This window comes from Phocoena sinus, chromosome 1, assembly GCF_008692025.1.
Source record: "Phocoena sinus isolate mPhoSin1 chromosome 1, mPhoSin1.pri, whole genome shotgun sequence".
In the NCBI taxonomy this organism is placed as follows: domain Eukaryota; kingdom Metazoa; phylum Chordata; class Mammalia; order Artiodactyla; family Phocoenidae; genus Phocoena; species Phocoena sinus.
The window spans coordinates 100,937,800-100,953,270 of record NC_045763.1 but is presented as its reverse complement, the minus strand read 5'-3'; the positions used below and the strand labels follow the sequence as shown (position 1 = coordinate 100,953,270).

General features: G+C 39.6%; 1 protein-coding gene across 10 annotated transcripts in view; it reads right to left on the bottom strand.

The window, feature by feature from the left end:
* Positions 1-15,471, bottom strand: part of LRIG2 (leucine rich repeats and immunoglobulin like domains 2) — a 112,573-nt gene that overhangs the window by 43,302 nt on the left and 53,800 nt on the right. For 4 of the 10 annotated variants that reach the window (XR_004349702.1, XR_004349700.1, XR_004349703.1 and 1 more), the window contains exons 17-18: positions 8,499-8,789; positions 5,833-5,874 (exon numbers count right to left, since the gene is read on the bottom strand). Coding sequence is in view for 6 of the 10 variants with exons in the window: in XM_032630714.1 (XP_032486605.1) it covers positions 5,648-5,874; positions 8,499-8,789 (518 nt within the window). In the remaining 4 variants the exon portion in view is untranslated. Of the gene's footprint in view, positions 1-495; positions 5,875-8,498; positions 8,790-15,471 lie in introns of those variants that run through there. The other 6 variants (XM_032630714.1, XM_032630676.1, XM_032630710.1 and 3 more) reach the window with 3 other exon arrangements.

Genomic DNA, 15,471 nt, shown 5'->3' with positions numbered 1-15,471 from the left:
GCAGCACAGGTGACGATGGGGTCAGTATTGTCAGCTCAGCCTTCAAAGAGTTGACAGACTCAAAGGAAATAGCCCCTAACATGGTACAGTGAGGAAGCTGACCAGAATACTGACATTCTTCAAATATCTTGTTAAAGATTTACCAGATTAGAAACACTGCCTTCAAATTCTTCTCGGTGCAGAAAGTGCTCTTGTTTTCTAACAAACCGTTAGGTGTGTTTGTTTTCATCCTGCCAAGTGTACAGCACCCTGGTGGGTAGCATGAAGGAGAAAGAAGAGAGTGCACAGTGCCTGCCTGGAGCAGCTCACAGTGCAGGGTGCACCAGTGGCAGGCTCGAGGCTGTGTGTGTGACTCTTAAACACGGCAGGAACTAGAGAAGGGCAACTCTTTCCCATTTTAACTTGCACAGCTATTTGGAGACCCTCTCAAAAGGATCACAAACTTAAAAATGAACCATTTCATTCCTGTCCTTTAGGCAAGAGAAGACCAGAAAATCATAATGTATTTTAGCTTTATTGAAGACATATTACAGTAGACAAACAAGTAGACAAACACATGCTTTATAAAATATACATTCTCATGTGTGAGAAAATATAAATAGACACTAGGAAATGGCCACACTGAACACAACAACTTGGCTTATAACTCTCTTTAGGTACATCTAGTACCAGGGCTGCTCAGACTGACATCCTCTGATAGGGGTAAAAGGGAGAACAGGGGGAAAGTAGAGGGTAGAAGTAGTCTCTCAATGGATCAGGTGGCCACTTTAAGTAGCCAAATGATATTCCAAGAGTACTTGACCCCCCGATGATCAATTTCTCTTTAAAGGCAGAGTTGACAAAAGATCAGTCTACTCCTTACATTTGAAAACAGGCTCAAATCAAGCTTCACCCCACCTATTGGTGGAGATTATTAGGATTGTTAAGAAACACTCAAACACACAACCTTGAAGGAGCAGGTCCAAACATTACTCCTCACCCACGCATGCACGCACACACACACACACACCCCTACCCCTTACTACCCACAAAACCTCCAGATGATTTGTGGGCTCTCAGGTGTTGCTTTGTTAAGAGAAGCTTATAACATATCTCAATTCAGAACATGTTATTTTTGTCAACAAACAAGGAGGAAGGGAGGAAGGAAGGAAGAAAATTAAGGCTAACTGATGTTGGCTTAGATTGTACTCCAAACAAAAATGTTTTAAATTAGAAGAGGGAAAAACATCTGCCACAGTGAACCGGGAAATAGACCACGTAAGAGAAAAATGAATCATTACTTACAGGTTGCCTAAAAATCTTAGCTCAACTTTCTAAGGTCCAACTGTTTCACAATTACTTCAGTAATCTGCATCAAGAAGAAAAGTAAGAAATGGAGGCTGTAGCATAAAATGACAGCCAATTTACCTCGTATACTCCATTACCCATTTGGCATTTCTGTGGATATTAAAATGATAAGAAGATGCCATAACACACTCGGGTAAAATACTGGGTATAAACTTGAACACCACAATTCCAACCCCATTCCAAATGGAGTCCCACTGATACAAAGAAACAGGAATAAAAATTAAAGAGTAAAAGGGAAGGTTATAATACATTATAGGCTTTAAAAGTTTTTATTATGGTCATATCATTTGGGTTAGGAACCTTATAGATTTTCTCAGAAGAATAAGCCCAGAGTTTCATGTTTTCAGCCATTAACACAAAACTGGCTCCTTTTGTCAATCAAAGAACATAATCTTTTAGTTTAAAAAAAAAATCTTTTTAAGTGTTCCACACTTACTGTATATAAAGAATTCTGAAAGACAAAGTTTTAAGCCTGTCTTGCTTCTGAAGATTTCCAATGATAAAATTGAAAGAGAGCTAAAAGTCATCCTCCCCATATTTGATTTCAATGCAGAAATTTCTTCAATGCTATTAACAGATGATTATTTAGCTTCTGTATATACTTTTTCCATGAAAGGCTGATTATTCCAACTGTCAGACAAATCTAATTGTTAGAGTGTTAGCTTATATAGAATTATTGGCAAGCGTGTACTACATCTCCCTGTAACTTCTTCCCCACTGATATGACCCCTGTCTGCTGGAATAAAAAGAGTGAATCTAATCTTTGTTTCATATGACAACCCTTTAAGTAACTAAAGACTTTTATCATCTCTCCCTTTTCTTAGGAAAATGGATAATAGAGTCTAAGTTGCTTAACATCTTAATGTTTCTTTTACAACCTGCCAATGGGCAATGTGAAGGCAACTGTTTTTAAATATGAAAGTTACCTTACAGAGAAAATACACATTTAAAGCATTCTAAGATGGCACATTAGAGGGAATGGCACACTGGGCTGGGTTTCTGGTATTTCCTATCCTACAGATTAACTAACATCTAGGGAAAGCACTTTAGAGGCTACTGAGTGACAGGCAGCCAACGGGTCAGGCATAGACTGTGGCAGGAAGACTTGGAGTACAAGCACAATATTATTTCTTCTTCCAGGTATACTTACAGACTCAGTCTAAGGGGGGCACAAACAAATTAAGAGAATTTATGTATCCCTACTGATATGAAGTGGTAACCGGGACAATATTTCTCTCAGCATTTTAGTTTGCCTTGCTTTTGCAACATTTTTGATTAAACTGGTGGTAGGCAGACATTACACTGATGGGAAGAAACACAGATGAGCCACTAATCCAGTTTATAGTAGAGCATTTGCTATATGCTCTACATATGCAATACTGAAAAATTTCAGGAATTCCAACTCCTATAATTAGAATTTATGAAATTTACTATTTTTTAAGACCAGGGATAGGCTATTCACATTTAAACCAATTCCTGACTAGTTTTTCAGGCAGCTTTTTAGTTATTTAGGAAAGCTAGCAATACCTGGGAGGACATCTCAACCATTCGAGTTGACAGAGAACCTGGCTATTCGGGAGACCAGCCTGACACCACTGGCAGTAGAAAGACCACTGCTAAAGCAGAGGCAGCAATCATGTATTTTAAGTTTTCTAGAGCACTGGTTTGCAGCCTGTTTTTTGTCCGCTCACATGTAACAGCTGATGCTCACTTGCAGCCTTGTTCTAACTCCACTTTTTTCACTAAATAAAGTCCATCAGAATGTCAGAGTACTATAATTAGAGAGATGACCTTGAATACATTAGAAAGGTGAGTCACAAACTAGTTACAAATTAGTTGTGGCACACCTCTCAACTGATTCTGATACTCTGGTGTATTGTAATACTAGCATTCAGACCTGGTGTTCTGGAGGGCAATGGGTGGTTCTCAATCTACTCAAGATTCTTTATGTTTACTGACACTGTTTTAGAAGCTGAATATTTCTTCTCCTTATGAGGATTTCTTATAGCATTACTCCTGCTAGAGAGGAAATAAATCTGGCTCAAGTCAGAGTAAGCAGCATCACTCCTGTTCTACTCTAAAAAATATTTCATGAAAGCAGCTTTTTATTAGAGTAGATAATCCTCCTTGATTCCAGGAGGGATCACAGACTCACAGAATGTTACAGCTGGAAAGGGCTTTAAAGCATCTAGTAAAATGCCCTCATTTCATAAATGAGAAAGTCAGGCTGAGATGTAAAGGGACTTGCCCTTGATTACACAACTAGTAAGCAGCAGAGCTAGGAACTAAATCAGGTTTCGTGATACTAAGTCAGTCCAGTACAAATTATACTACAACCTAGTAAAGTAAGAAGATGGATCAGAAATTGAAGGGAGAAGAAAATAGTGATACTTAAGGAGTTCAAAGTGAAAATGAAGAGAGGCTGACAATTTAAAAAGGAAAAAGACAAATGCATGATGGCATAAAACAGCTAGAAAAGTGCTGCTGCCTATGGGAGAAAAATTTAGGATTGAAAAACAGTATGAAATTCAGCTAAACTTCCTGGCAAAGAGCTGAGAAATTATGTGAGTTTAAAACCCTTGAAATGCACAATGACTTAGAAATAGATTATTTTCATTTAAGTGGTTGAAGTCATCTAGTATGTATCTAGTCCTCACTAAGTTTAGAGGATAGAATCCAACAGCCTTTCTTTTTTTTCTGAAAGCAGAAAGAAAGAAGAGCTTTAGTCCATTACACTTTATTTAGAGCACTAAGTCTTTTGTTTACATAAAACTTTTTGCTATCAGAAATTCAAGAAAACTTTTTGGCTTAAATAATCACTTGTACAGGGCTTCCCTGATGGCACAGTGGTTGTGAGTCCCCCTGCTAATGCAGGGGACACGGGTTCGTGCCCCGGTCTGGGAAGGTCCCACATGCCGCGGAGCGGCTGGGCCCGTGGGCCATGGCTGCTGAGCCTGCGCATCCGGAGCCTGTGCTCCGCAGCAGGAGAGGACACAACAGTTGAGAGGCCCGTGTACCGCAAAAAAAAAAAAAAAAAAAAAAAAAATCACTTGTACAAAACAAGGACCACTCTAAAGCTTTACAGTATAAGAATTTCTGCACGTTCTTCTACTCCCAAAAGCAGTCTTCCCTTCTTAAGACATACTGTGCATTGGTAGAAGAGATATTATTTTAAAAAACAAACACACACACACACAGAAAAAAAAGCAATCTTTGGTTTCCTCATCAACTAAGTACTTTGCTGAAGGAAGATATTCCCCAAACAAGTTTTCCTTTATCTATGTGCATATAACAATGACAAGACTGCTAGTCGTTTGAAAAAGCCTTTTTATGCTTGAAAGATTATATTACCTGGCACTTGTAAACAGATGACAAATGATTAGCTGTACAAATCTTTAGGCATAAAGAAAGTGGTTAATTACACCAAGATTGTGTTTGTGTGTACGCAATTACTAGGTACCCTGCTTCTATACTTATACTTCTTAACAAATATGTATTTAAAACTTTAAACAAAGTCTTTGGATTCACTAAACCAAGTTGTACAAAATCTGTGGTCTGAGAAGCAGCTGTCAATATTATAACTGAATATTATATATAATTTTGGCGTATCAAAAATATTTACATTGCAACACATATGACCAATGAATACGAAAATTATTTATAAATGCACATATATATACAGTGAGATCCCTGGGCGACAGGGACCAAAAAAAAAAAAGAGAGAGAGAGAGAGAGAGAGAGAGAGAGAGAGATTCACAAGAATACAAAGCGCTCGACCTAGTAGTAGTTGGTCAAGTCTGGGATTCTTGTCGAAGACCTTGAATATCAAAGCCCCACTCTCAGCTATAGGATTAAAACCACTGCAGAATCCCAGGCACACTTCCCGGGGGGCTCCAAAGTTATTTTTGTTCCTTGGAAGGCAAAATAGAACAGCGTTGTTTACTCAGGATCATTCGGTAGGTTGAGACAATCCAGGGTGTTAAGCAGCAATGAGACTCTCCCTAACAGGCAATGAGCACCTGGGCACATCCCAGTAGAACCATAAGACAGCACTCTGTCCTCTATCTTCCTCCTCCTGTGTTGCACATTTTCTATTAGATGTACCCATTTCTGTCAGCCATTACCCTTTCTTCGTCAAGTATAAGCCCCAACAAATGTCTGGGCCCCCTTGATGTGGTCAGATGTAATTGTAGACAAAGAGCAAAGCAAATGCTGACTTTGGGGTTTCTTCCAAACTCTGAGGTAGTAAATACAAAATCAACTAATTTGAGTCTGCCCAGATTTCATTCTGGAGTGAGTTTCATGTGCCCTCACTGCCATCTTGAATGTTCCGAGTCCTACTAAAATCAAAAGTGTGGTCGTGTAACCTGTGACAGGGCATGGGGGAAGTGGAACAGTCTGGATCACTCTCTGCCAGGCCCTCGTTTTGATGGAGTTGTGGTGACTCAAAGACTGACTGCTGAGATAAAGGAGGATGAGGCATACCTGGTTCTTTGCTTATGTTCCACAGAGGCCGCTGCAAGGGTTCTGAGAATGAGAGACAGTAATAATTATCAGTGGTGAATGGAAGTATAAAATTAATTTTCTAAAACTTAATTTTCTTCTACCCAAGTCTTCAAAGAAATAATAAGAAATAACCCAGTATTCCTGAATAAGGACGTTAAGATAAAATGTATACTTGCCATTTTCTTAGCAAAAACAAAAAAAACAAAACAAAAACTGAAACCGTGGTCTTTCAAACACTTCTACTCAACAACTTTACCAATTAATTACTGAAACCATGCTGTGTCATCTGCTTTCACCTATTACTGGTGTTTCTACTGCTATAAAACTTAAAACTCTTTAGACACGTGGAAACAGACTAAAAGAGAATTAGGGGCTTCCCTGGTGGCGCAGTGGTTGGGAGTCCGCCTGCCGATGCAGGGGACACAGGTTCGTGCCCCGGTCCGGGAGGATCCCACATGCCGCGGAGCGGCTGGGCCCGTGGGCCATGGCCGCTGAGCCTGCGTGTCTGGAGCCTGTGCTCCGTAACGGGAGAGGCCACAACAGTGAGAGGCCCGCGTACCGCAAAAAAAAAAAAAAAAAAAAAAATAAAAGAGAATTAGTATCCATATAGTAATGAAAGTTGCACAATACATAAGTAAAAATTATTGATTCAGTGCAGTCATTGTATCTTTAAATAACAATTAAATGCTTATCTTTAAAAAAATCATTTTGGGCTTCCCTGGTGGCGCAGTGGTTAAGAATCCGCCTGCCAATGCAGGGGACATGGGTTTGAGCCCTGGTCCAGGAAGATCCCACATGCCGCGGAGCAACTAAGCCCATGCGCCACAACTACGGAGCCTGCACTCTAGAGCCCACGTGCCACAACTACCGAAGCCCGCATGCCTAGAGCCCGTGCTCTGCAACGAGAGAAGCCACTGCAATGAGAAGCCGGCACAATACAACGAAGAGTGGCCCCTGCTCGCCGCAACTAGAGAAAGCCTGAGAGCAGCAACAAAGACCCAACGCAGCCAAATATAAAATACATACAATAAATAAATTTATTTTAAAAAATCATTTAAAAATTAAACAACCATTCCCTTCCAGCTTCTAGCAAGCCAATAACTCTAACAACAAAATAATAACCAAAAGCTGGTATTTTAAATCAGGTTATCTGTACTTTGGCTTCAAAAATATGCATTTCTCAATATTATTTACTGCAGTGGTAGGCTCTTTCCCCAGAGAACGTTTACTGAAAGTTATATTAACTTCATGGGGATGTATTTTGGGAAAAGCTAGCCAAACATTCTAGAAACAAACACTCAGAAATAAAAATAAAACCCATGTGCAAAGTAAGCTAGAGCAGGGTTTCTCAAGCTTTAATATTTATACAAATAACCTGGAGACTGTGTTAAAATATAGACTCTGGTTCACTAGGTCTGGGGTGGGACCCATGCTCTGCATTTCTAACAAGCTCCTAGGTAATACTGATGCTGACAGACCACACTTTGAGTAGCAAGGAGCTAGAGCACCCTAGCTAAGGAACAAGCAATGCACCAAAGCACTCTCATTTGCTGATTTCCTCACTTACAGACCAGATTAACGATTAAGACATCCCTAAAGTTGGGGAAAGATACTGCATTTTTAGTTCTACTTAAAGTTATTTTGTGTGTGTATATCTCTTCTAGGACACGGGGAAATGGATTTAGTGTTGGTGCCTTTCTTTCATGGACACAGAATTTCAAAGACAAGAGACTAACTTCAATAACAGGATATTTTTCTCTGACCTGTACCCTCTTTAGAAAACTTTAGAGGTGGTCTCTTAACTAAGAACAACAGAGCACATCTTAAAAGTCCATGTCATTTCATTCACTCCAGCCAGAACCATCCCTGGAAGCACCACTATACAATGTCTTCCACTGTAAACCTGCGGTGCAAAGCCCCACCCTATTTCCAGTGCTCTTTCATTTCAGGCTGACAGGAGGGTGACAGTGGATAAAAAGCCTGGATGGACAGGAAGACATGCTCAGTAGTGCCCTTCATGGTCTAGAAAGAGTTTTGTTTTGTTTTGCTTTGCTTTATTGACTGGGTTGTTTCAAATGCCTCGTCGGCACAATATAACATGTGTTTCTTTTCCTGGGCTACTATCCCCAAACTGCTTTCCCAATTATGGTCCTGACTGTAATACTTCACAGATGAAAGCAAATACCTGCCAAGTGATACTGACATTCAACATTTACCTGATAGAACAGCAACCAAATAAAACATTTTTAAATCTTCTCAGTGAAAATCTTCATCAAATTATGCCCAAATCATTATATCCTTAGCATTTCAAGTCTCCATTATTTAAATAAACATGGAAGAAAAAAGTAGTGCCTGTATGAAACTTCTTTATAGAAACTTTTTCTACATGGCTTCTGAATCTTTAGAAGTAAGATCTTGTTACTCCCACAAAAGCTGTTTTCATCCTACAGATCCAGACTTCTTTCTAAATCTAATCTCTAAAAATCTTTGGTTCTAGTTTATATCAATTAATAGTAGCTAATTACTCCATTATACCAACTTGTTTGCTTCTGTCAAATGAGAGTGCTACCTTTATGACAGAAGGAAAACTCAAGTAGGTGAAAGTGAAAACAAACCAAAATAACAAAAAACACTGTGCCCTTTACCACTGCTCTTCTGTGTGGTGGAAAGTTTCTTCTCATTTATCCTCTCATGGTTGGTGGGAAAGGCAGACATCTCTCTATCTGCTGCTGATACCAGGCTCTCCAGGGTGGTGGCATCTTGGGGAAGATGTGCCAAATAAGTCTCTTTGGGCATTTGGACCATAAGGCTGGACAGTGTCTGATCTAGAACATCCTCTTCAGCAATATAGGTGTATGGACAGTATTCTCGGGTCCGGGAGTAGATGTTAGCATTGTCATAACAATCTGAGCAGATAACCCGGGTGCCAGTGCCACCTAATGACAACATGGGAAAGAACCCAAACATCCTTCAGTTAAGGAATCAGTTTTGCCAACTATTAGTTTTCTCTAAAGTTGTCATCATATCTGGCAATTGTTCAAAACTTGCATTATAAACCAGATGAAGTTTCAAGGTCTTGCTGTGAACTAACTAATTTAATCCTTATAACATCCCTAAGAGGTAAGTATTATTATTATCCTTATTTTACAGACTGAGTAACTACAACACAGAGAGGTCAGGTAAGGCCCAAAGACATACTCTGAGTGAAGAGCTGCAATTTAAACTCAGGCCCTCTGGCTCCAGCACCCATGCTCTTGAGTGGTACATTAAGCCATCTTTGACAAGCCTGGATAAGGTCATGCGCAAATCAAGGGAGCCAAGATAAGGCTGGCACTGTGCTACAAGACACATGTTTGGCTTAAGCAAACTAAAGCAGAGAACAAGGGGTTTTGATGACTTTATTTCACAAAAGCCCACATAACTTTTGTTAAGTCAAGAGGTTAAGCATCACTAATTGCTAAAAGGACCCCTAGAGAAAGCCTCTGACAGTGAAAAGTCCTGCCTGACAAGTGTGTGTTTGGCAGAAGTAAAAGTTTAATAATGAGCTCCCTGAACAATTAAGTGCTTTGAAAACTGAATGATAAAAAAAGAGGAAACTGAGAAATAGAGACTTACTTACTCATGTTCAAGCAACAGAATGTTAGAACTGGAAAAGAACAGGAAGTAATTAAGTTTAACCCAGAAAGCAGTGTTATTTCCTACAAATTTCAAAAAGTAGAGGTGCTTAAGTATTCTTTAAAGAGCTAGAGGGGGACTTCCCTGGTGGCACAGTGGTTAAGAATTTGCCTGCCAATGCAGGGGACATGGGTTCGAGCCCTGGTCCGGGAAGATCCCACATGCTGCAGAGCAACTAAGCCCGTGTGCCACAACTACTGAGCCTGCGCTCTAGAGCTCATGTGCCACAACTACTGAGCCTGCGTACCACAACTAATGAAGCCTGCGCGCCTAGAGGCCATCCTGGCCAGGGAAGGTCTCACAAGCCACACGGTATAGCCAAAAAGAAAAAAAAAAAAAAAGCTAGAAATACCCCCCTTTCAATGGAAAGCCAAAATAATGGAATAGAGCTTCCATGTGTATACTACTTGAAGTACTACACAGATTTGTGGAAAGAATATTTAAGAATCATGAGAGAAATGCTTTATAAAATATTGTTTCTTTATTTTTAAAATGAGGAGATTAAAGCTCAGCTTTTAAGTAACTTGTTGGTGACCACATGGCTGGAGAGAGGAAATGGGAGTCAAACCGAATTCTACCCCTTAATTCACTTCCCTGTGTTCTGTAACTCCCTATGGGAAGAGTGGAGTCGGGAAAAGTAGTGTTGAGAAGTCAGGTTCACTTAACTATTTTATATCTCTCTGATGTTCTCCAATATAAGATGAGAATCATCAATGCCCTTTAAACCTTAGTGAATGTCTACCTGTCAGCAGGAGATACAACCTCCTCGGGATATGGTCTGAAGGGTGCTCATGCCTGAAAAGGATAAAAGACACCTGAAGAAAGTTTCTAGAGCATCTCCTTACTACAATACTTTGGTTTGGGAGCCTCTGCTGTGTTCTCCAATCCCTTGTTTAAGGATGTGTTTTACTCCTTTCTGTCAGAAGATTTTCTCCTCTGTTAAGACTTTAGAGCCTGAACCAAGATGGCGGAGTACAAGGACGTGCTCTCGCTCCCTCTTGCGAGAACACCAGAATCACAACTAACTGTTGAACAATCATCGACAGGAAGACACTGGAACTCACCAAAAAAGATACCCGACATCCAAAGACAAAGGAGAAGCCACAATGAGACAGTAGGAGGGGTGCAATCACAATAAAATCAAATCCTATAAGGCTGGGTAGGTGACTCACAAATTGGAGAACACTTATACCACTGAAGTCCACCCACTGGAGTGAAGGTTCTGAGTCCCAAGTCAGGCTTCTGAACCTGGGAGTCCAGCAACGGGAGGAGGAATTCCTAGAGAATCAGACTTTGAGGGCTAGTGGGATTTGACTGCAGGACTCTGACAGGACTGGGGGAAATAGAGACTCCACTCTTGGAGGGTACACATAAGTACTGTGCGCATCAGGACGCAGGGGAAGGAGCAGTGACCCCAGAGAGACTGAACCAGAGCTACCTGCTAGTGTTGGAGGTTCTCCTGCAGAGGCGGGGGGCAGCTGTGGCTCACCAAGGGACAAGGACAATGGCAGCAGAAGTTCTGGGAAGCACTCCTTGGCGTGAGCCCTCCCAGAGTCTGGCATCAGGCCCACCAAAGAGCCTGCAGGTTCCAGTGTTGGGTCGCCTCAGGCCAAACAACCAACAGGGAGGGAACCCAGCCCCACCCATCAGCACTCTAGCGGATTAAAGTTTTACTGAGCTCTGCCCACCAGAGCAACAGCCAGCTCTACCCACCACCAGTCCCTCCCATCAGTAAAACTTGCACAAGCCTCTTAGATAGCCTCATCTAAGAGGACAGACAGCAGAAGCAAGAACAACTACAATCCTGCAGCCTGTGGAAGAAAAATCACATTCACAGAAAGACAGACAAGATGAAAAGGCAGAGGGCTATGGACCAGATCAAAGAACAAGATAAAACCCCAGAAAAACAACTAAATGAAGTGGAGATAGGCAACCTTCAAGAAAAAGAATTCAGAATAATGATAGTAAACATGATCCAGGACCTTGGAAAAAGAATGGAGGCAAAGATCGAGAAGATGCAAGAAATGAAAATGAAATGAAAAGTAAACTAGAAGGAATCAATAGCAGAATAAATGAGGCAGAAGAACAGATAAGAGACCTGGAAGACAGAATGGAGGAATTCACTGCTGTGGAACAGAATAAAGTAAAAAAAATGAAAAGAAATGAAGACAACCTAAGAGACCTCTGGGACAACATTAAACGCAGCCACAATCACATTATATGGGTCCCAGAAGGAGAAGAGAGAAAGAAAGGACCCAAGAAAATATTTGAAGAGATGATAGTCAAAAAATTCCCTAACATGGGAAAGGAAATAGCCACCCAAGTCCAGGAAGCGCAGAGAGTCCCATACAGGATAAACCCAAGGAGAAACACGCCAAGACACATAATATTCAAACTGACAAAAATTAAAGACAAAGAAAAAAACAAAGCAGCAAAGGAAAAATGAAAAATTACATACAACGGGACTCCCATAAGGTTAACAGCTGATTTCTCAGCAGAAACTCTACAAGCCGAAGGCAGTGGCATGATATACTTAAAGTGATGAAAGGGAAGAACTTACACAACCAACATTACTCTACCCAGCAAGGATCTCATTCAGATTTGATGGAGAAATCAAAAGCTTTACAGACAAGCAAAAGCTAAGAAAACTCAGCACCACCAAACCAGCTCTACAACAAATGCTAAAGGAACTTCTCTAAGTATGAAACACAAGAGAAGAAAAGGACCTACAAAAACAAACCCAAAATAATTAAGAAAATGGTCATAGTAACATACATATCGATAATTACCTTAAACATGAATGGATTAAATGCTCCAACCAAAACACACAGGCTTGCTGAATGGATGCAAAAACAAGACCCATATATATGCTGTCCACAAGAGACCCACTTCAGACCTAGGGACACATACAGACTGAAAGTGAGAGGATGGAAAAACATATTCCATGCAAATGAAAACCAAAAGAAAGCTGGAGTAGCAATACTCCTATCAGATAAAATAGACTTTAAAATAAAGAATGATACAAGACACAAGGAAGGACACTACATAATGGTCAAGGGATCAATCCAAGAAGAAGATATAACAATTATATATGCACCCAACATAGGAGCACCTCAATACATAAGGCAACTTGCTAACAGCTCTAAAAGAGGAAATCAACAGTAACACAACAATAGTGGGGGACATTAACACCTCACTTACACCAATGGACAGATCATCCAAACAGAAAATTAATAAGGAAACAGAAGCTTTAAATGACACAATAGACCAGATACATTTAATTGATATTTATAGGACATTCCATCCAAGAACAGATTACACTTTCTTCTCAAGTCAGCACGGAACATTCTCCAGGACAGATCACATCTTGGGTCACAAATCAAGCCTCAGTAAATTTAAGACAACTGAAATCATATCAAGCATCTTTTCTGATCACAACACTATGAGATTAGAAATCAATTACAGGGAAAAAAATGTAAAAAACACAAACACATGGAGGCTAAACAATACGTTACTAAATTACCAAGATATCACTGAAGAAATCAAAGAGGAAATCAAAAAATACCTAGAGACAAATGACAATGAAAACACGACGATCCAAAACCAATGGGATGCAGCAAAAGCAGTTCTAAGAGGGAAGTTTACAGCAATACAAGCCTACCTCAAGAAACAAGCAAAATCTCAAACGATCTAATGTTACACCTAAGGGAACTAGAGAAAGAAGAACAAACAAAACCCAAAGTTAGCAGAAGGAAAGAAATCATAAATATCAGAGCAGAAATAAATGAAATAGAAACAAAAAAACAACAGCAAAGATCAATAACACTAAAAGCTTTTGAGGTTCTTTGAGAAGATAAACAAAATTGATAAACCATTAGCCAGACACATCAAGAAAAACAGGGAGAGGACTCAAATCAATAAAACAAAAAATGAAAAAGGAGAAGTTATAACACTGCAGAAACACAAAGCATCCTAAGAGACTACTATAAGCAACTCTATGCCAATGAAATGGACAACCTGGAAGAAATGGACAAATTCTTAGAAAGGTATAACCTTCCAAGACTGACCCAGGCAGAAATAGAAAATATGAACAGACCAATCACAAGTAATGAAATCGAAACTGTGATTAAAAACCTTCCAACAAACAAAAGTCCAGGACCAGATGGCTTCACAGGTGAATTCTATCAAACATTTAGAGAAGAGCTAATACCCATCCTTCTCAAACTCTTGCAAAATATTACAAAGGAAGGAAAACTCCCAAACTCATTCTATGAGGCTACCATCACCATGATACCAAAACCAGACAAAGATACTACAAAAAAAGAAAATTACAGACCAATATCACTGATGAATATAGATGCAAAAATCCTCAACAAAATACTAGCAAACAGAATCCAACAACACATTAAAAGGATCATACACCATGATCGAGCGGGATTTATCCCAAGGATGCAAGGATTCTTCAATATATGCAAATCAATCAATGTGATACACCATATTAACAAGTTGAAGAATAAAAACCATATGATCATCTCAATAGATGCAAAAAAAAGCTTTTGACAAAATTCAACACCCATTTATGATAAAAACCCTCCAGAAAGTGGGCATAGAGGGAACCCACCTCAATATAATAAAGGCCATATACGACAAACCCACAGCAAACATCATTCTCAATGGTGAAAAACTGAAAGCATTTCCTCTAAGATCAGGAACAAAACAAGGATGTCCGCTCTCACCACTCTTATTCAACATAGTTTTGGAAGTCCTAGCCACAGCAATCAGAGAAGAAAAAGAAATAAAAGGAATACAAATTGGAAAAGAAGAAGTAAAACTGTCACTGTTTGCAGATGACATGACACTGTACATAGAAAAACCTAAAGATGCCGCCAGAAAACTACTAGAGCTAATCAATGAATTTGGTAAAGTTGCAGGATACAAAATTAACGCACAGAAATCTCTTGCATTCCTATACACTAATGATGAAAACTCTGAAAGAGAAATTAAGGAAACACTCCCGATTTACCACTGCAACAAAAAGAATAAAATACCTAGGAATAAACCTACCTAGGGAGACAGAAGACCTGTATGCAGAAAACTATAAGACACTGATGAAAGAAATTAAAGATGATACCAACAGATGGAGAGATATACCATGTTCTTGGATTGGAAGAATCAAAATTGTGAAAATGACTATACTACCCAAAGCAATCTATGGATTCAATGCAATCCCTATCAAATTACCAATGGCATTTTTTACAGAACTAGAACAAAAAATCTTAAAATTTGTATGGAGACACAAAAGACCCCGAATAGCCAAAGCAGTCTTGAAGGAAAAAAGCAGAGCTGGAGGAATCAGACTCCCTGACTTCAGACTATACTACAAAGCTACAGTAATCAAGACAATATGGTACTGGCACAAAAACAGAAATATAGATCAATGGAACAAGATAGAAAGCCCAGAGATAAACCCACGCACCGATGGTCAGCTAATCTATGACAATGGAGGCAAGGATATATAACGGAGAAAAGACAGTCTCTTCAATAAGTGGTGCTGGGAAAACTGGACAGCTACATGTAAAAGAATGAAATTAGAACACTCCCCAACACCATACACAAAAATAAACTCAAAATGGATTAGAGACCTAAATGTAAGACCAGACACTTTAAAAGTCTTAGAAGAAAACATAGGAAGGACACTCTTTGACATAAATCACAGCAAGATCTTTTTTGATCCACCTCCTAGAGTAATGGAAATAAAAACAAAAATAAACAAATGGGACCTAATGAAACTTCAAAGCTGTTGCACAGCAAAGGAAACCATAAACAAGACGAAAAGACAACCTTCAGAATGGGAGAAAATATTTGCAAACGAATCAATGGACAAAGGACTAATCTCCAAACTACATAAACAGCTCATGCAGCTCAATATTAAAAAAACAACCC